The sequence below is a fragment of the Ascaphus truei genome, chromosome 21 (genome assembly GCF_040206685.1).
Source record: "Ascaphus truei isolate aAscTru1 chromosome 21, aAscTru1.hap1, whole genome shotgun sequence".
NCBI lineage: Eukaryota > Metazoa > Chordata > Amphibia > Anura > Ascaphidae > Ascaphus > Ascaphus truei.
The window spans coordinates 13469831-13492198 of record NC_134503.1 but is presented as its reverse complement, the minus strand read 5'-3'; the positions used below and the strand labels follow the sequence as shown (position 1 = coordinate 13492198).

The 22368-nt window shown below is 50.5% G+C and overlaps 1 protein-coding gene across 2 annotated transcripts in view; it reads left to right on the top strand.

Annotated features, from left to right (window-relative positions):
* Positions 1–22368, top strand: part of LOC142472165 (uncharacterized) — a 190456-nt gene that overhangs the window by 98158 nt on the left and 69930 nt on the right. For both annotated transcript variants that reach the window (XR_012789617.1, XM_075579021.1), the window contains exon 6: positions 887–961. Coding sequence is in view for 1 of the 2 variants with exons in the window: in XM_075579021.1 (XP_075435136.1) it covers positions 887–961 (75 nt within the window). In the remaining variant the exon portion in view is untranslated. The remainder of the gene's footprint in view (positions 1–886; positions 962–22368) is intronic.

Below are 22368 nucleotides of genomic sequence, written 5' to 3'. Positions count from 1 at the left end.
CCACCCTCCATTTTTGCACTCCCCCCCCCCTCCGTTTTTGCACCCCCTGTTTTTGAACCATCCCCCCCCTTTACCCTGAATAGTGGTGTGCAGCAGGGAGAGCGTGTTGTAGTTGCTCCGCAGTTGAGTGTGGAAGTAGCGTGGGAAATCAGCCAGCTCTACTCCTGGCCTCCCACACACTGCTTCCGCCGCCCCCCAAAAGCTGCATAGGTCGCCTAGTGGTTGCACCGGCCTTGCCCCGAAATAAAATAACCCCCCCCCCCCCAATACAATTACCACTTACCTCTCATTCCTGCCACCGGGCCCCGGCTCTCCCCAGCTGCTGCCTGCTTCCAATGCCGGGCATCTCTCTCCTGCCGGTGCTCGCCGGAAGCTGGACCTGACTTCCGGCGAGCACTCAGCTTTGGCGCACACCGGCGGGAGAGAGAGGACGGCGTGGGAAGAAGCAGGCAGCAGCTGGAGAGAGCCAGGGCCCGGTGGCAACCGGAGACCCCCCACGGACTACGGGCCCGGGACACTTGTCCCGGCTCTCCTCCCTGTCGGCGGCCCTCCCGGGCAGCACTAAGCTGTTTTCCATTCAGACTACAAAGGATCTCATCAGAAAATATCATCTTATCCTTATCTTCTCTGAGAAGGTTATTTAAGGTCTAAATGTCACCAAGTGAGGGTTCTTAGTTAATTTAGGTTTTAGGAACATTTTTTAGGAATGAAATACACAGTTTAGAAAAAATTAGTCAGTCTGGAAAAAATGAGAGAGCAGAGTATTGTGAAATGCAGGAGAAATTGTCTCTTTAATGATGTGTTGTGTTGTTGTGTAGTTCTATGTGACTCATTATTTGTCATGTCCCACAAGCCTTGCTAATGTTTTTGCTTCCTCCCTTTTCAGCCCGTCCCGGGAGTATCCCTCCCTACGGGACGCATGCACACTTCTTACTCTGCCACTTCGACACTTGTGCTGGAGGTACGTCAATCTAACAGAGAGGGGAGGCTCCCAAGTCATTAGGTCCCAAATGAGAGCAATTTGAAGCCTTCTTGACCAAATGCTGACATTCCATAGGGGCTGGAAGTAGTGGTGCGGGTGGGTGCTGCAGCCCCTTTGGGGTTTATACATTTTTACATTACGGAAGTATATGTATGTTACTGATTTTTGAACGTTCAGCACCGTTCACCCAAAGAATAGTTTTGAGGGTATCCCTGCTTCAACACGTGGCTCAGTCATTGGCTGAGCCACTGATTTAGCCACCTGTGCTGAAGCAGAGATATCCTGAAAACCTGAACTGTTGGTGGCCCTTGAGGACTAGAGTGGGCCACTCCTTGTCTAGTAGCATTGTTCTGTGTGGATGAATGGGGTCCTCATAACCCACGAGACCATTTCAAGTCAAAAATGGCATTGATGTATTGCCTCAGATGTGTATGGCTTCTGCCACTCATACTGTTTCCATATGGAAAATGCGTGTGTGCGTGTGTGCGTGTGTGCGTGCGTGCGTGCACGCGTGTGTGCGCGTGTTAAACTGCACAGTACCATCTTCCCTGGTATGGGACTTCTGTATGCGCATTATATCTTCTCCTGTGACATATATCAGTGTTAAACTACTACCCCTACTGTATTCATTTTATTTTTAGTACCGCAAGAGTTTTTTGTTTTTTTTAGCATGTTCCTGTGTAGCGCTGCTAATTTTTTACGTAGCGCTTTACAGAGACATTTTGCAGGCACAGGCCTCTGCCCCGTGGAGCTTACAATCTGTTTTTGGTGCCTGAGGCACAGGGAGATAAAGTGACTTGCCCAAGGTCACAAGGAGCCGACACCGAGATTCAAACCAGGCTCCCCTGCAAACTCAGTGCCAGTCAGTGTCTCTTACTCACTGAGCCGCTCCCTCTCCCTGGGTGAAGTAAAAGCATACATACAGTATTAGTACTAGTAATAATCCCAAATGATTAGTGCAGGCGGGGCAGCTCCAGTCCTCAAGGGCCACTAACAGGTCAGGTTTTAAGAATATTCCTGCTTCAGCACAGGTTGCTCAGTCATTGATTGAGACACTGATAGAGCCACCTGTCCTGAAGCAGGGCTATCCTTAAAACCTGACCTGTTGGTAGGGCCCTGGCTCTTGAGGGCTGGAGTTAGTCACTCCTGGATTAGTAGGTATATATATACACACCAAGATACATAAATAGTATGTGAATATAATATATATATACAGTATATATATATATATATCTTATACTATATTAGTGAAAGCACTGTATGCCTGCCTGCCTGCATGCCTGGATGTCCGGTGTCCCTAGGGGAAATCTCATTGGTCCCTTGGGCCGCCCCCGCACACTTCTCATTGGCCTGAGGCGGAGTGACGGGCCAAAGGGGCGGACACACACACACACACACACACTCCTCAACGCACACACACACACACACACACACTCCTCAACGCACACACACACACACTCCTCAACACACACACACACACACACACACACACACACACACACCTCAACGCACACACACACACACACACACACACACACACACACACCCTCCTCAACACACACACACACACACTCCACCCTCCTCAACACACACACACACTCCACCCTCCTAACGGCTGCCCGACCTTGACCCCCCCGCCCTTCCCGGCGGCTGGCCCGCAACAACGGAACCCCCCCTATCACCACTCCGCGGGACCTCAACATCACCCTCTCTCCCGGTGCTCCCTCTCTCCCCCGGTGCTCCCCCCCCCCCGCAGAGCACGCTCTCACCTTCAGGCCTAGAGGCCGCGCCCCCAGCTCCCCATCCCCGCGCGCGCTGCTCCGGCTCTCTCAGGCCTAGCTGTCTCTGTCGGGAGCTGCACGGGCCGCGGCCCATACACCCCCCTCACCTGAGCGTCTCAGCTCCGCCTCGCCGGGGGGAACGGAGACCGCCGAGGAACCCGAGGAGGAGGAGGAGGAGCGCGGCCCGGTGCGAGGTAAGTAACCGCAGGGGAAGGGATCTTTCACCCCGGCCCGGCCCTTCACCCCCCCCCCGGCCCTTCACCCCCCCCCCCCGGCCCTTCACCCGGCCCCCCCGGCCCTTCACCCGGCCCGGTCCTTCACCCGGCCCGGTCTTTCACCCGGCCCGGTCCTTCACCCCCCCCCCCGGCCTGGCGCTTCACCCGGACCAGCGCTTCACCCCCCCCCCCCGGCCTGGCCCTTCACCTGACCCGGCCCGGCCCTTCACCCCCCCCCCCAGCCAGGCCCTTCACCCCCCCCCTGGCCAGGCCCTTCACACCCCCCCCTGGCCATGCCCTTCACCCCCCCCCCTGGCCATGCCCTTCACCCCCCCCCTGGCCATGCCCTTCACCCCTCCCCCCCTGGCCATGCCCTTCACCCCCCCCCCCCTGGCCATGCCCTTCACCCCCCCCCCCCTGGCCATGCCCTTCACCCCCCCCCCCGGCCATGCCCTTCACCCCCCCCCCCCTGGCCATGCCCTTCACCCCCCCCCCTGGCCATGCCCTTCATCTCCCACCCCCCACCCATGCCCTTCACCCCCCCCCCCGGCCATGCCCTTCACCCCCCCCCCCGGCCATGCCCTTCACCCCCCCCCCCTGGCCATGCCCTTCACCCCCCCCCCCCGGCCATGCCCTTCACCCCCCCCCCCCGGCCATGCCCTTCACCCCCCCCCCCCGGCCATGCCCTTCACCCCCCCCCCCGGCCATGCCCTTCACCCCCCCCCGGCCATGCCCTTCACCCCCCCCCCCGGCCATGCCCTTCACCTCCCCCCCCACCCCAGCCATGCCCTTCACCCCCCCCCCCACCCCAGCCATGCCCTTCACCCCCCCCCACCCCAGCCATGCCCTTCACCCCCCCCCAGCCATGCCCTTCACCCCCCCCCCCAGCCATGCCCTTCACCCCCCCCCCAGCCATGCCCTTCACCCCCCCCCAGCCATGCCCTTCACCCCCCCCCCCCAGCCATGCCCTTCACCCCCCCCCCAGCCATGCCCTTCACCCCCCCCCCTGGCCATGCCCTTCACCCCCCCCCCTGGCCCATGCCCTTCACCCCCCCCCTGGCCATGCCCTTCACCCCCCACCCCCCTCAGGCATGCCCTTCCCCCCCGGCCCTGCCCTTCACCCCCGGCCCTGCCCTTCACCCCCTTCGGCCCCCTCGGCACCGCCTCACCTCTCCCACCCCCCCTCACAGCAAAGCCCAGCCTACCCGGCGCCACCTGCAACGCTCCTCGGCACCGCTGCCTCACCTCGAGGCGGAGGCCAGCGGGGGGGGCTCCCGCCAGCCTTGCAGGAGGGACCCTCCACATGCCCCGTGCTGCTCACCCCCCCTCCACATGCCCCGTGCTGCTCACCCCCCCCACATGCCCCGTGCTGCTCACCCCCCCCCCCCCACATGCCCCGTGCTGCTCTCCCCCCCTCCACATGCCCCGTGCTGCTCTCCCCCCCTCCACATGCCCCGTGCTGCTCTCCCCCCCTCCACATGCCCCGTGCTGCTCTCCCCCCTCCCCCCTCCACATGCCCCATGCTGCTCTCCCCCCTCCCCCTCCCCCCTCCACATGCCCCGTGCTGCTCTCCCCCCTCCCCCCTCCACATGCCCCGTGCTGCTCTCCCCCCTCCACATGCCCCGTGCTGCTCTCCCCCCTCCCCCCTCCACATGCTCCGTGCTGCTCTCCCCCCTCCCCCTCCACATGCCCCGTGCTGCTCTCCCCCCTCCCCCCTCCACATGCCCCGTGCTGCTCTCCCCCCTCTCCCCTCCACATGCCCCGTGCTGCTCTCCCCCCTCCCCCCTCCACATGCCCCGTGCTGCTCTCCCCCCTCCCCCCTCCACATGCCCCGTGCTGCTCTCCCCCCTCCACATGCCCCGTGCTGCTCTCCCCCCTCCCCCCTCCACATGCCCCGTGCTGCTCTCCCCCCTCCCCCCTCCACATGCCCCGTGCTGCTCTCCCCCCCTCCACATGCCCCGTGCTGCTCTCCCCCCCTCCACATGCCCCGTGCTGCTCTCCCCCCCTCCACATGCCCCATGCTGCTCTCCCCCCCTCCACATGCCCCGTGCTGCTCTCCCCCCCTCCACATGCCCCGTGCTGCTCTCCCCCCCTCCACATGCCCCGTGCTGCTCTCCCCCCTCCACATGCCCCGTGCTGCTCTCCCCCCCCTCCACATTCCCCGTGCTGCTCTCCCCCCCTCCACATTCCCCGTGCTGCTCTCCCTGCAGCTTCCCCCCCCCCCCCCTCCTCCACATGCCCTCTGTCCGGCTCCCGTCCGATCCCTGCCCCTCCATACCAGATGACTGCAGGGTCCGTCTCCCGGCCTGCACGAGGAAGATGCTGCCGACTGTAAGGTAATCACCTCCCCCCCCACACATTCCTTCATCTCCAGCCTGATCCCTCCGTACACACACACACACACACACACACTATATATATCTCTATACATAAGACACACACACACACACATGTAGACACACACACATGTAGACACACACACACACATGTAGACACACACACACAGATGTAGACACACACACATGTAGACACACACACAGATGTAGACACACACATGTAGACACACACACACAAACACACACGTACACAGACACACACGTACACACACACACACCTATACAGACACACGTATACACACAGCAGACACACGTATACACACAGCAGACACACGTATACACACAGCAGACACACGTATACACACAGCAGACACACGTATACACACAGCAGACACACGTATACACAGCAGACACACGTATACACACAGCAGACACACGTATACACACAGCAGACACACGTATACACACAGACACACGTATACACACAGACACACGTATACACATGTATATACACACACACGTATATACACACACGTATACACACACACGTAGGCACACGTATACACACACACACACGTAGGCACACGTATACACACACACACGTAGACACATGTATACACACACACACACACGTACACACACGTATACACGCAGACACACACACGTATACACGTATACACGCAGGCACACGTATACACGCAGGCGCACGTATACACGCAGGCGCACGTACATAGACACGCACACGCACGTAAACACGCACACGCACGTAGACACGCACACGCACGGAGACACGCACACGCACGGAGACACGCACACGCACAGAGACATGCACGGAGACACGCACACGCACGTAGACACGCACGTGCAAATGCACGCAGGCACGCAGACACGCACACGCACACGCACGTAGACACGCACACGCACGTAGACACGCACACGCACGTAGACACGCACACGCACGTAGACACGCACACGCACGTAGACACGCACACGCACACGCACGGAGACACGCACACGCACGGAGACACGCACACGCACGGAGACACGCACGCGCACTGAGACACGCACACGCACGTAGACACGTACACACACACGCACACACGTACACACGTACACACGTACACACACACACATGTACACGTACACACACACATGGAGTCATACACACACACATGGAGTCATACACACACACATGGAGTCATACACACACACATGGAGTCATACACACACACATGGAGTCATACACACACACATGGAGTCATACACACACACATGTAGACATACACACACACGTATACACACACACACACACGTATACACACACACACACACACACATATACATACACATCATGTATACACACACACATACGTATACACACACACACATGTATACACACACACATGTATACACACACACATGTATACACACACACAAATGTATACACACACACAAATGTATACACACACATGTATACACACACATGTATACACACACGTACACACACACGTACACGTACACACACACGTACACGTACACACACACGTACACACTTATACACACACATACAATGTATACACAGACACACACACACAAACATGTAAACACACATGTATACACACACACACGTGTATACACACACACGTGTGTATACACACACACACACTATCCCCAGCACCACCACATCAGCGCACCGGTATCCCATGCCCCCCCAGCACACTGCCATTCTCGGCTCCCCACCATTCCCAGCCCCCATCAACACCATCAGCACCCACACATTGGCACCTTCGCACCTCCCCCATCGGCACACCCACATCTGCACCCCTACATCAGCAACAAACCCTCCCCAATCAGCACACCGATACAATCACCATCAGTACAGCCACAGCAGCAGTACCACCGCACACCGCCATGGGCCGCGTGGACCACTCCCCACCCAAATGCCACCCCCACACCACAAACATCCCGGGCAATGCCGGGGCTCTCAGCTAGTATATATATATATGTATATATATATATATATATATATATATATATTATACACATACTGTTTATGTATCTCGGTATTACTGTGGTGCTCTTTATCAATGTCTTTATCTGTGTACCCTTAGTAAATCTCTATGGGACCGATGTACTAAATGGCTGTTTTGGTGGAGATATGGCACACAGAAATCTCATTTTAAATTGTGTTTGTGTATGCCTATGTTTCAGCCTTACCCCCCCCCCCCCCCCCTGCACAGAAAGTGACAGTGCTAGGTGTAAAATAATGTTGGACTTCACCATCGTCCGCCAAGTTGAACCTGGATTAAAACCAACAAAGTCCGTTTATATTGTTAGCACAGTATTACGTTTCTATGTATCAATCAAAAATGTATTTGATGCAGCACAGATGTGTCATTGTATTGGGTAACAAAATGTATTATTGTCACCGTAAGGCTATTATAAATAATGTTAAACGCCGAGTTTATATTTACTAATACTAATTAATAATAGAAAAATACACAATTCTGTTTTCATTGAAATTGTATTAATCAGGTATTCAACAAGCTGACGCAATGGGACAAAATGAATGCGAAACAACGAACTGTGCGTCGTGTGTGAAGTCACACAACGACCTTCACACATACAACGCACATTTTATGCTTTTTAGCATGCAAGTGTTGATGCCCCCCAAAATGTCCAAAAAACGATCTCAGTACATAAGCCCCCATGTGTTTCACACATCTTATACGAACAGAGACACTGATTGATGAGGCCATTTGGACTTGAACTCTAAAACGAGGCCTTGGTTGCATCCTTCCTAACCTCACAAGGTTCCCTTATGTCTATGCCAAAAATCGTTTCATTCATTTCGGGTATTTATGGTCAAGTACAACTAGCGCTGGGTATCAGATTCCCTTTCCATGAAGTACTTACATTTCCCTGATCCTTTTTATCCCTCTCTTTAGAGTATGATCTCTTGTTCTGGCATTACTTTTCGTCTAAAAAAAATATTTAATTCTTGACCTGAAGGTCAGCATGTGTGTATATTTAAGGGCTTTCTCCATCCGACGGCTCCGTGCTACATCTCATCCTTACTGTTGTAGAATGTATATAAATTTCACTGTACCCGTTGACCATAAATATTCAGAGCTAGACTGATGGATAAGAGATGGAACTGCCGACATATTCTTACATATACAGTACTTGCTGTGTCTATGCCATAGTGTAACCACACAAAGCGTTCCCTGGGGAGAAGGCCTGATGAAGAACATGCATGAGATATTAAGGGATTAAATGGGGTCGGCCCAGGGCCTTTGAAGGTTCAGCCTGTGAGCCGGCACATTCCACAGGGAGCCAAATGTGCACAGCCTAAAGACCTGAGCAAGAGGCAAAGGAGAGAAAGTCCTGAGATTGATCTCTTCCCATGCAGATGTCTTGGTCACAGGTAGGCTATGAGTCTGCTGGTTAAGTCAAAACACATGTGATCGCAGGGTTGTGGGATCAAGTTTTTTTTGCATCATACCTCTTGGGTTTTGTGAAACATTATGACCCAAACAGTTTTGAGCTGCCAAATAATGGCAGTGTAAAGTGTACAGTAGATTTGTTTTGTTTTTTGTTTTGTTGTGTTTTTTTAGACAAGTACTATATTGATGTCAAAGCATTTTTTGCTGGTCCTCTTAAATGGCCATGTTACATTTTAATGTTTACAAACTGCTTTACGGTTCAGCCGTGGTCGTTAAATGCTCCGGCGTTCTTGCATTCGTATCACATCACGGAAGACAAGGGCTCTCTATTTTCATCAATATTTATTGTGGCTTTGGGGGCATACGTTTCCAAGGGTATTACGGACACCTTCATGTGAGAAATAGCTGTTGAAAATGGGGGAGAATGGGGTTAGATGGAGGAGTTATTTGGAACTATAATGCTATTCTGGCCCATCTGGCAACAAGTTACTGTTACTCTAAGCAAGACGGCGACTTTAGATCTGGGGTGGCCAACATCTTCCAGTGAGCCACTGATTGAGCCACTTGTGCTGTAGCATGGATGTCCTGGAAACATGAACTGCTGGTGGCCCTTGGGGGACTGGAGTTGGCCGCCCCTGCTTTAGATTAGTGGTCAGTAAATCTACATGTTTGTGCCACTGTGAAGATGCAGAGTGAATGTTATTTCTTGCTACCAGGGCTGCCATCAGTGCGGGATAGCCGGGACAAGTGTCCAGGGCCCAGTGACTGCAGGGGGCCCGGCCAGACCCAAATTCTGTATCCGGCTGCCAGGCCTCTGGTTGCCGCCGGGCTCCCTGCTCTCCCCATCTGCTGCTGGCACCTCTCTGCCAGGCCGGACCTCTGTCCCGCAGTTGGGCTACAGAACCTGTGCATGACTTCCAGCCAAATCGACGGGAGAAAGGCCCCGGTCTCACAGAGAGGGAGGCGTGGCGTGGGAGAGAGGCCCGGCAGCAGCTGGGTAGAGCCGAGGCACCAAAGGGCTTGCGCGATCGGCACTTTGCCGGCCGTTCGAGCGCATGTGCGGTCCGGCAAGAGCGGCTAGCAATGTGATGTCACACGGCATCCCGTTGCCATGGCAACAGGATGGCGCGGCACTAGGTAAGTGCCTAATGGTGGTATTTATTCAAATCTGATACTGGCCAGGGTAGACAGCCCAAGGACTGCTCCAAGGTCATTTTGGGGCCTGATTTGGCTGGCCTGCAAGTTGGAAGAGCCCTGTACTACAGTCACCTTCCTGCCCTATGTTCATGGGATTTTCTGAGCCCCTATTCATTTGAGTGGAGCAGATCTCTTCTCCAGCACAGGGAAGCAGCCTCACAGCACGTTGAACTCGTATATAACTCGATTGGCTGTGCTGGAGGTGTGTTAATGTAACGGAGAGAAGCTGATTGCAATGGTACTTGTCTCTGATCCAGTGTACGCTAGGCTGACCATATTTCCTTGAGTCAAAAACGGGACATTGGGATGGCAAAAATGGGACGGGGTTATATAATATTCCGTATTCATGAAAAAGTAAGACGATAACAAAAGTTTTATTACAAGAACATATTGAGCTAACAATTCTCCCTCCCTCTCTCCCTCTCCCTGTCTCTGTGTTCCTCGCTCTCTCTCTCCCGTCTCCCTCCCTCTCTCTCCCATTCCCTGTCTCCCTACCTCTCCCCGTCTCCCTCCCTCTTTCTAACCCTCCCTCCCTCTTTCTCTCCCTCCCTCCATCTCTCTCCCACCGTCTTCCTCCCTCTCTCTCCCCCTGTCTCCCTCCCTCTCTCTCTCCCTCCCTCTCTCTCTCCCTCCCCCTCTCTCTCCCTCCCTCTCTTTCCCTCTCTCCCCGTCTCCCTCCCTCTCTCCCCGTCTCCCTCCCTCTCTCCCCGTCTCCCTCCCTCTCTCCCCATCTCCCTCCCTCTCTCTCTCCGTCTCCCTCCTTCTCTCTCCACGTCTCCCTCCCTCTCTCTCCCTGTGTCCCTCCCTCTCCCTCTCCCTCTCTCTCTCCCTGTCTCCCTCCCTCTCTCTCCCTTTCTCCCTCCCTGTCTCTCTCCCTTCCTGTCTCTTTCCCTCCCTCCCCGTCTCCCTCCCTCTCTTTCTCCCTCTCTCTCTACCTGTCTCCCTCCCCGTCTCCCTCTCTCTCCTCATCTCCCTTCCTCTCCCTCCCCATCTCCCTCCCTCTCTCTCTCTCCCCGTCTCTCTCTCTCTCTGTCTCCCTCCCTCTCGCTCTCTCCACGTCTCCCTCCCTCTCGCTCTCTCCCCGTCTCCCTCCCTCTCGCTCTCTCCCCGTCTCCCTCCCTCTCTCTCCCCATTTCTCCCTCCCTCTCTCTCTCCCCGTCTCCCTCCCTCCCTCTCTCTCCCCCAGTCTCCATCCCTCTCTCTCTCTCTCTCTCTCTCTCTCTCTCTCACCCTGTCTCCCTCCCTCTCTCTCTCCCCCTGTCTCCCTCACTCTCTCTCCCTCTTTCTCTCCCTCCCTCTCTCCCTGTCTCCCTCACTCTCTCTCCCTCTTTCTCTCCCTCCCTCTCTCCCTGTCTCCCTCCCTCTCTCTCTCCCTGTCTCCCTCTCTCTCTCCCTGTCTCCCTCCCTCTCTCTCTCTCCCCGTCTCCCTCACACCCTCTCTCTCCCCGTCTCCCTCCCTCTCTCTCCCCGTCTCTCTCCCTCTCTCTCCCCCCGTCTCCCTCCCTCTCTCTCTCCCCCTTTCTCCCTCCCTCTCTCCCGTCTCCCTCCCTCTTTCTCTCCTTCCCTCTCTCTCTCCCTCCCTCCCTGTCTCTCTCCCTGTCTCTCTCCCTCCCTGTCTCCCTCCCACCCTGCCTGTCTCCCCTCCCTGTCTGTCTGTCTGTCTGTCTCCCTCCCTGTCTGTCCCTCTCCCTCCCTCCCTGTCTGTCTCTCCCCTTCCCTGTCTGTCTCTCTCCCTCCCTGTCTCTCTCTTCCTCCCTGTCTGTCTCTCCCTCTCTCTCTCTCCCTCCCTCTCCCCGTCCCTGTCTCCCTCTACCTCTGAGCTGTGACGAACATCTGCTAGTCTCCCTGTCCCCCTCCCTGGCTCCCAGGGGCCGCAGGCTGTCCTTTACACAAACCCCCCAGGAGCACCACTTGCGGGGTTGGGGGGAGTGAGTGTGCTATGGGAGAAGGTGTAAATGTGGAGTGTGCATTGAGTAAAAGGAGTTGAATGTGGAGCGTGTAAGAAGACGGGGTGAGTTTGGGAAAACGGTGTGCAAGGAAGGGATGAGTGAGGTCTGAAAAGCAGGTGTACTCTGAGATTTTAACAACCCTTCAGGCGTTCCCCTGTTCAAGGAAGGTTGAGATCCATTGGTGTAGTATATTGTAAAACCTATATTATAAAGAGGCAGATAATCGCACTCCCAAAAGTACTGGAGTTATTCAGCATGTACTGCAGTACAAGACCTGCAGTGTAGGAATCAATGTCCCTTTTGCCAGATGCCAGGTGCTTCTTGCTCTTTGAGCTGGTGTCACGCGTACTGCCTGTCTCTTCTGCATCTCGTAAGTAAACACCCCTTATGTTGGGGCACTTCACGATTTGCGCCCTGGGGGAATTGAGCGTGTCAAACCTCATTATCGTCTAATGCACCAACTATGCGCACAATACGTTACTGCTGCTCTGTACCTCCTTCCTACGCGTTTCGCCAAGGATGTCAGCTTCCTCAGGATTCCCACACTGCAGATCTTGTACGACATGCTGAGTATCTCCAGTACTTTTGTGACTGCGATTATCTGCCTGTTTTCTATCATATATTTTTGACAACATACTACACTATATTTTCTCTCCTGGTCTTTCATTTTTGATGTCCACTGGGTGGCGCATTGTACATATGTGGATTTGTTTAGATATACAGATGTAGCAGACGTTTTTACACCTGTTAATGTGAAGCAATGTGTTAATACTGGCGCAATATTAACAGCACACGTTATAGCATTGCATATAACGCCTGCTGCATCGTGCCTTCTGTTGCATGCGCTGTACATCTTGTACTTTCTCCGTCTGTGTTAGACTACCAATATACTTCTTAGTATACGGGCTCTTGGGAGCAGGAAGTCTTTTCTAGCAATATCCATTGTTAATCCACTGTAACCTTCTACATTCTACCGCCTGTGCTAATCGCCGCATTCGTGATTGGCGCAATGTAAGCAAGAATGTACTGTATGCATGGTGAACAAATGCTACATCCTCTGTCTGTGCAGCTTCAGATCTCTGCCTCCGAGTCGCCATGGGGCACGATAAATACAAAGATGCTTTAATTAGTCTCCATTAGCTCTGTGTTAAGTGCATGACTTGCCCCGCAGGGATTTATTGTTAACCCATACAGTACCTTGAAGAACGTCTGCCTTTTTAACTGTGCATCTGGGGCATTCTCAGCTCTATCACCCACCGCTGGGAGCGCAAATTCCTGTATACTGTACTAGGCATGTATCAGACATTGACTCTTCCCACGTTATGGGCAGTGCCACGGTTTTTCTAGAAACCCCAGTTCCTGCACAGAACTATGCCATTAAACATGATGTTTTCGAGATGGAGCCACATTTGTCAAGTCCAAAAGAAATCAAAGCAAATATTTTTACAAATGACTTCTCCGTGCTCATTTTAACTGCATGAGTAACTGTGAATCTCTCTTGTAGTTATCTATTTAAAAATAGGGTTGTAAAAGCCATAATTATGCTTTAACCATTTTGTTGCCAGAGGCGAGATCACGTTTATATTTCCTGGTAAAATGTATTAAATAAGTCCATAAAAAATCTATAATGGTTGTAGATTCTTTGTAGGTAGTGATTTATTTAAAACGGTGGCGTTTAAAACATCTTCATTGATGTAGTTTGCAAAATACATAGGAATTTGATGTCATCTTCAGAACTTTTGTACAAACACCTTTTATTTAAGTGGCCGACTGCATAAAACTGTGTAAATATGACTTTTATTGAGAATATGCCAGAAATGCACAGTTTCTACACCCACTCAAATATTAATATCCTTGCTTCAATATTATTTACTTCTATGGGAATCTACCTCCCCCACAAAAAGCTTTGAAATACTCTAATATACCCTAAAATTGGCCATTGTTGCGGGTGCCTCTGACAGTAGTAAATGGGTTAATCTAGGCATGGACATTTATTTTTGACTTTGAACGGTCCAGAGGCTTGAATTAGTGTTTGTGTTGGGTGCTTGCTTGGCATGTTCAAACAAGGAATCAAATGTTGTTATTTTCCAGCACGTATAACTCCTTAGCAGATAAAGAAACCGTGAAGGTAGAAACCCATTGAGAACACATCTCATTATTTTTTAAGTCGTTGTCCCTATTTTTTGTGGGCTGTTGGGTTTATCCAACCTCACCATATGTGCCTCAGGAGGTGATATGTCCCTGTCCCGCCCCCCCCCCCCCCCCCGACATCAGGGACCTCCTGATTGCAAGGACTCCAAAAGAGGGAATGTAAATCTTTATGGTACAGATGTTACGCAGGGATTCACTTTTGTTTTGCTCAGATGTTATAAATGCTTTTATTATATGTTTATCTTACATATTTTAATATAATTATTTTCAAGTCTTTAAATGTATCTCAAATGTACTTTGCATCAGAACTCTCAAATGTTTTTTGGCCTGGCCCCTTTGAAGAACTAGTTGAAGAGCCATATGGCGTAATGCAATGAGAACACATGAATATGCTTTGACATAGACCAAGTGAGATGCACACAGTGGTGGAGGAGCTCTACCGTGAGGGCTAAACACAATACTTTGACTAGCAGCACTAAACTTATTATGGTTATATTTATAAGTTGGCCTTTTAAAAGTTGCTTTATGGCCATTAACCACTCTACAATGAGGTTAAAGCAGCAATCCGACCCATCAAATCAGCGTTGATCTCTCGTTATGCCCCTGCGCTCTACCCCTAACTGTCTCCTTTCCACCTCTACTGTTCTCTTTCACCTTCAACTTTTTCCCCTCACTGGCCCTTACCTGTGGAACTCCCTCACACCCAATATATGCCAAGCACCTTCTCTCCCCACCTTTAAGAAAAACCTTTAAACTCACCTTTTAAATGAAGCATCCCAATAGGCTGGACTCATGGCTACTGTCACACCCACAGTCGCTCCTATCATAGACTGCCCAGCTACAGCACTTATTCCCTCACCTCCTGTCTCTCTAAGTCTCCCAACATACCCCTTAGATTGTAAGCTCTTGGGGGCAGGGATTTCCTTTCCTATTGTCTAATTTTGTTGCACTTATTGTATTTTAAATCGCTGTACTGGATTATGTCTTTTGTAAAGCGCTGAGTATAGCTGTGGCACTATATAAATAAAGAATTACATACATACATCTACAAGCTAGGAGGTTCTGACAGTCTGTGGCTGGAAAAGAATGGCGGGAGAAGCCATTTAAACTCACCTTTAAACTCACCTTTAAACTCACCTTTTAAATGAAGCATCCCAATAGCCTGGACTCATGGCTACTGTCACACCCACAGTCGCTCCTATCATAGACTGCCCAGCTACAGCACTTATTCCCTCACCTCCTGTCTCTCTAAGTCTCCCAACATACCCCTTAGATTGTAAGCTCTTGGGGGCAGGGATTTCCTTTCCTATTGTCTAATTTTGTTGCACTTATTGTATTTTAAATCGCTGTACTGGATTATGTCTTTTGTAAAGCGCTGAGTATAGCTGTGGCACTATATAAATAAAGAATTACATACATACATCTACAAGCTAGGAGGTTCTGACAGTCTGTGGCTGGAAAAGAATGGCGGGAGAAGCTGAAAAGAAACCCTTTAATTTAGGTCTGCCCCCTGGTAATGTATTAACTGGTTGGTGAGCCAAACGTGAGATGCCAGTGGAACGAGTTGGCATTTGGAACACGTGGCAGTTGGGCAAATTCTGCTTGAAAAGGATCGACAGCTGCAAAAACTTCTCATTAACGCTCAATCACAGCGGCTCAAAATGTTCCGGGAAACACATGCAGGACATTTCAGCCGATTATTCCCATCATTTGGCAGCAGTCTTCTGAATTAATCCATTTTAAGCCTAATCGAGAAAACTGAGTCCTGATTCACTTTAGCTGCTATATATTTTGGACACCTCTTAAAATATCGTAACCACATTTTGTATAATTGGTTCCTGACTTCACGGAGCGGGTTTTTGTCTATGTTTGGATACAATACAGCGATGACATCACAAATGACATCGGCATTGACATAACTGATGACATCACAAATGACATGATCCCATCACACAAGCCTCAAGCTAACACTTCCTCTTGGTCACTTTGAAAATCCAATTTGCAACATTAGCAAGAATACAGGAGCAGCCACAGTTCTGCAAGAGTGCGAGATCAGTGTTTGGGACGAGAGGACAATGTCCCACACACGCTGCGTTAGAGGCTCTCGCTCGCACACTTCAGGACCTCAGAGGCAATGAAACTATGATGGGTGGAGATGTTGTTTTAGCAGCGTGATTTCACATTAAGAACCTAAAAAATGTAATTATCCATTTCTAAATCTCAGTATTTTGTGGTTTCTTAGAGTTCCTGAGGACGCCAGGTACTTTGTACTTTTAGTTTGTTGCATATAAAGCAGCTAATTGACATCTGATTCACCCCACTGTGGGCACTGTAACAGATATACTGATTTCACTCCATCATGTAAACTTCCTACTTAAAAATAAAGACGTGTAATTAATAAAAACGTTGTTAATCTCTTCTCTGCCGGGAGGGCCCATGCGGTCCTGGTTCTTCTGGCAACGAAGGGCTTAAATCAAGACTATAAATCAGGGCTGTCAAACACGTGGCCCACAAGGGTTCGCCATGCGGCCCGCGGCCACTCAGCCGATTGACCCTGCACTCGTATTAGGGGAGAGAGCTGGGACATCTGTCCCGGTGGCTGCGGGGGTCCGGCACTGGAAGTTGCATCCGGCTGCCTGGCTTCCTCTCCACCCAGCTGGTCCCGGCCTCCTCTGACCCTCGATGCATGGCAGAAGTAGGGCCCAGACGAAGCTCGGGCCCAACTTCCACAACCGCACGGCACCAGAAGGTAAGGTTTTATGAGAGAGGGGGGGTGTTGTGTGCGCTGGGAGGTATTGTGGGGGAGGGTGGTTTTGTGTGGGTATTGTGGGGGAGGATGGTTTTCTGTGGGTATTGTGGGGGAGGGTGGTTTTGTGTGGGTATTGTGGGGGAGGATGGTTTTCTGTGGGTATTGTGGGGGAGGGTGGTTTTGTGTGGGTATTGTGGGGGAGGGTGGTTTTGTGTGGGTATTGTGGGGAGGATGGTTTTCTGTGGGTATTGTGGGGGAGGGTGGTTTTGTGTGGGTATTGTGGGGGAGGGTGGTTTTGTGTGGGTATTGTGGGGGAGGATGGTTTTCTGTGGGTATTGTGGGGGAGGATGGTTTTCTGTGGGTATTGTGGGGAGTGGGGTATTGTAACTGTGTGTGTATTGTGGGGAGACTGTCTCCCTCCCCCTCTCTCAGAGCCACTTACCGGGATTCTGTTTCCTCGTCTCTTGATGAAGGGATAGGAGGAGAGAGAGGATGGAGGAAGGGATGGGGGAGAGCGATACCAGCGACGTTGACATTTTTAAATAGAAAAGCTCAAGAACAAAGTGTACGCATAGGTTATAGTGACTATGTATTTTATTTTTTCCTGGTGCAGCCCGAGTTTTGCAGTCGGACTTAAGAATTGGCCCCCAAGCTATTCTGAGTTTGATGGGCCTGATATAAACTATGGTGATAAGCAAAGAAAATGACTGATTTTTCTTCCTTGTAAGAAGATCATACAATATAATTTTGAGATATCAATAGGGGGCTTCTGCGTTATGTTATTAGAGAAACCTAACCAAGAGTCATTTATTTACAATGATATATTCATATTTATCAGAATTGAATGTCCTCGGTCTTTAGCATTACTTTAAAGCTGCAATCCCGCCTACCTAACGCCCTTTTTGTGTGAACAGAACGTGAATGGGGGAGCCTTCGGACCTGAACCGTAATATTCAGCTCTGGAGACCCGCTGTTCCTGAGATATTTGCTATTATCGGTATCACTTCCTGGTTTCTGAAGGGGTTTTAAATGGCCGTCCAATAGGAAAGCCGCATTAGACGACATTGCGGTTTCCTATTGGCCGTGTCACACAGGAGGAGATTTGAATGACCATTGTGTTTCGCTTGGAGGGTAAGAGACACCGGTAACTTCACAGGTACGTATATCTGGAACCGGTGTTTCCCAGGGCTGAAAATAGCGCCGTTCAGCTCCGCAGATCCCCCTGTTTCTCATCTTAGAAAAGATAAATAGTGGGGGAGATTTCCCCCTTAAAATAAGATTCAATTGTAGGATTCATGGCATGACGACCGGGATTTCTGATCTTACAATGGGTGGATTTATACGCCTCAATCTGTTTTCAGTAGCAGCTCGTTATTATACTGTGCTTTCTACTTGCTCACTTAAAAATACACCCATCTCCTTTGTGTTGCATCACAAATTATATTACAGACTCTTAACATGGTAAAGTTGAAGCAAACAAATTGGGTGCCATAAAAATTGTATGTTCGGTAGAGATGGGGTTTAATTACTCAGCATCCTAGACCAGGGGAGGGCAAACTTTTGGAGCGGCGCCCCCCTGCCAGCTCCCCCTCGCTCTCCCCCTTCACTGGTGTGCGGCGTCAAATGTCGCCGCAGGGTCACGTGACCCCGTTTCCATGGAGATGGACGTGTGACGTCACCCCGCATGACACCACAGCGTCATTTGACGCCGCGTTGCCATGGTGACGCATCACAGCGTCTGAATCAAAGTAAGTTTCATTGTAGCAGAGGCCTCACGCGATCCTCCAGCATTTCATTTAAATGCCTCGGGGGAAGAGTGTGGGGCCTCTGCAAGTGCCCGCGCCCCCCCAAAAAAATCCGGCATGCCCCCCACTTTGTGCACCGCTGTTGTAGACCATAATCATTGTACCAATTTATTAAAGGCGCAATCCAAGCCGGTTTATTTTTAATTTTTTTTATATTGGAGAGGGGGAGATACTTACCTCCGTAGGGGGTGCCGGTAGCCTCTCCGCTTGGCAAGGTTCACGTTATGGCGGAGTTTTAATGCTCCCGCGCCCAGCGTGCCAATAGGAAGCCGTGACATCATCCGGTTTGGGTTCCTATTGACACATGTGATGCGAGAGCTTTAAACTCAAGCTAGCTTAGCGGCTACTGCCCCCCTTTACGGAGGCAAGTATCTCTGGAAGCAGGATGGGTCCCCGGAGCAGAAATTAATGGTGTTCAGCTCTGGAGACCTCATGCTTCAAATCTGTGTTAAAAAAAAAAAACAGCCTGAATTGCTCATTAAAAGGGAAAAAATGCAATTGATAACTTACATGGGGATTAAGGGACATATTTGCTATGGAGTCTTCTGCCATAACACCTTCCAATGTTTGAAGACATCTTACAGCTCATTCAAGTCAGTGGTGTCTTTCAGCGCCAGAAGGTGTCTTATGGAAGAAGCAAAAGTAGGTTTGTAGGCGGGCACTGCAAATCAGGATCTCAACCATGTAGTGTAGATAAAATCAGCTTTATTTCGACATATTGCTGGACATCACAGAGACTCCTGTTTCTCTGACGCGTTTCGTTCCTAGTAGGAACTTTATCAAAGAGCTTTTTAAAGCAACATGATATCTTATCAACAGGGGATCATTGTTTTCTTCTTGGCCATACACCTTTGAGGTTGCTAAAAGTTCCACACCCAGCATTATACCTTGATTGAGCACCGGACTTCACGGGGGTCACTCCCCATACTAACTACAGTCTTATGGAAGAAGACTGCTTGTATGTAAAAGTCTCCTAGCTGCCACACTAGGGCAAAGCTTAGCCAGTACCTATTCCGATGTAGCAAGACCTACTGTTTCCAGCACTGGGGCAAGCTACGCGACCGCTGCCACAACTGCTCCAGAAGATTATCGCTGCGGGGGTCTTATACACAGGCATGGACCCCCTGCAACGTGTCTGTGTCTCCAGGGTCACCGCTTCAAGCTTGTTTTAGCCGCGACTCCAGAGACAGAAAGTCGTGTTACAGCTGTAATAGCAACAGTGACCGAAGGAAAACAACGTCCCACAGCAGCAACGGGGTTCGCCCTTTCTATCCCCCACTGTGCGTCTCCCCAGGATTGCCGCGTTGTGCAGGTTGGAGGCGGATAAATGAATTCCTCATGTCTTGTGCTTAACTGTTACCCTGACATAATTTGGTACTACATTTATTTATTTTTTATTACCACCTCACATTAGTCAATAAAATCTATGTTAAAGGGACATTATGGCTCCAAGACATCATTAAAAAGGAAGGAAGTGACTAATGCCATGTGACTCACCCATAGGAACTTATTTGGGGCTGTAACTGGAACCCCTGCTGTTGTGTCATTTCATCATAAATAGCATCACGCAGTTGTAGATGAGGTCATGGAAATGAATTGAGGATATTGGGGGTTATTAACGAATGCGCCATGGTACCTCTTCTCTGCAAAGCTATGCAATGTAATGCAATAAAATGCAGTTTTCTGCTCACATTCTGTATAATCCAATATATTCTTCTGAGTTGTGCATAGATAATCCAATATCCAATATATAAAGGCTAAAGACATACAGTACAGTAAATACTTGGTAGATGAGGACCCCTTGGTCAGCCCAGTCTGCTCTCTACTTATCTGCTGGGAAGTCTTAAATCCTATTTGGTCCCTGTCTTCTTTGCATATTTTGGATACTCTTGTATCTACCCAACAATTTGAATTCCTTCACTGTAATAAAGCAGCAATGCTACATTCCCCCTTTTTCTCTTGTCTTATTTGTGTATGTAAAGCATGTGACGGTGTATAATTCTGCATTCTTACCTAAGCTGGCAATCGTTTGGTGCTCCTGTTATAGATCTGTAAAGATTCTTATGGTGTTACGAACATAATGGCTGCTTCAGTCAGTTTAACTCAGCAGCTATAATGTATCCTTATATTACTAGGTAACATAATCTATTGTTACAGTTTGCAGCTCAAACAGCTGGGAACATTGGCAACAAATGATCACAAACAGGAAAGTGTTGCACTGCTGGGGAGGTGGGTTAAAACCTGCTATAGGAATCAAAAGATGCTTTAAAACTCATTAAAAATGGCCGTAAGTGTTGAATAATAATACAAAAAAAATGCAGTAAGTATTATTTAATACTTCAGAACTGATTTATTAAAAAACAAAAACATTTAAGATGTCACATATTTGCTGCTTTACCTGCAATCTTCCTTCACCTCCATTCTTCTAGACTGCACATGTGTAGGTCCTTTTAGGACTCAACCCATGTACCATTAGTTGGTATGATACTCGGCCAGTCCAATGTACTTATGTGAGTAATAGACAACATAACACTGTTAGTGGTACATGCCACACAGATGCTCATCCCACATAATGATGTGAATGACACGCAGAAGGTACCATTAATGCTGTTTGACATACATAGTCTCTCTTCCTCTCCTGTGTTACCCTGCCAGACCTCTTTTTTTCACCCTATCTCGCCCCTTTATTGTAGGGTTGTGGTATATTATAATTCTGCTGTTTCTCCCTCCCTAAAGAGCTTGCTTTTAAGTTTTAATGAGTTGCATCCGTCCCTAGTAGAATACTTCTGATTAGACACAGCGGCTTTGCTTTGGTATTTGGACGATCAATGCATTGTGGTGTCTGTAAGATCTCCGTTGATACAAATAAATAGCTTGAGTCATTCTACCTTACACAGAACTGGGCATACGACTAATGCTTATTGCCAGGACAATGAAAGCAGAGGATTGGGGCAGTAATTTGCATCCACGCTCCTAGGTAATTATTAATCATTTAACCCAGCGGTGCGCAATCTGTGGGGCGCGACCCCCAGGGGGGGCGCGAGACTGCCGACGGGGGGCGCGGGGTTTACAGAGGCCCTGCGCGCTTCCCGAAGGCACTTAAATTAAGTGCCGGGGGGAGCTGCAGGGCCTCTGTAAACCATACTTATCCGTGGCTCCGGCGGCTTCCTCCCGGCGTCGCCATGGCAACGCGACGTCAAAATGACGCTGCGAGGTCATGTGACGTCACGTTGCTATGGCAACGTGACGTCATTACGCCGGTGCGAGGGTAAGTTGGGGTTGGGGGGAGTGAGGGGACAGCCGGCAGGGGGGCGCAGGGAAAAAAGTTTGCGCCCCCCTGATTTAACCAATGAGGGGAGAGTGTGATAAGGGGATAATCCCCCTCCCTCAGGTTTATACACATTAAGGGTCTCTTGTAGATTGCTTTAACATCTTCCCCACTGCATTGCTGATATAGTTTTACAGACCAGGTTTGCAAGTGGAAGGAACAGTGCCACCTGATTGTTGACTGAAATAAGGCTACTAAACGTTTTGGTATTCAGGTCAGACACACCGGTCTCTAGTTTGTAAACGCCACGTTCCATACACTCTATATTTAATAGTGTCCAAACTGTTTCCGCCTATTGTATTCTGTAACTTCATGCAACTTAAAAATAAGACAAGGGGCTAATTATGTGGTACTGTTGTGGGGCAAGTGCCCTCCACACCACTGGCTGTAAGTCATCACCGTGATATGGGATTTTGCACCAGGGCCGGC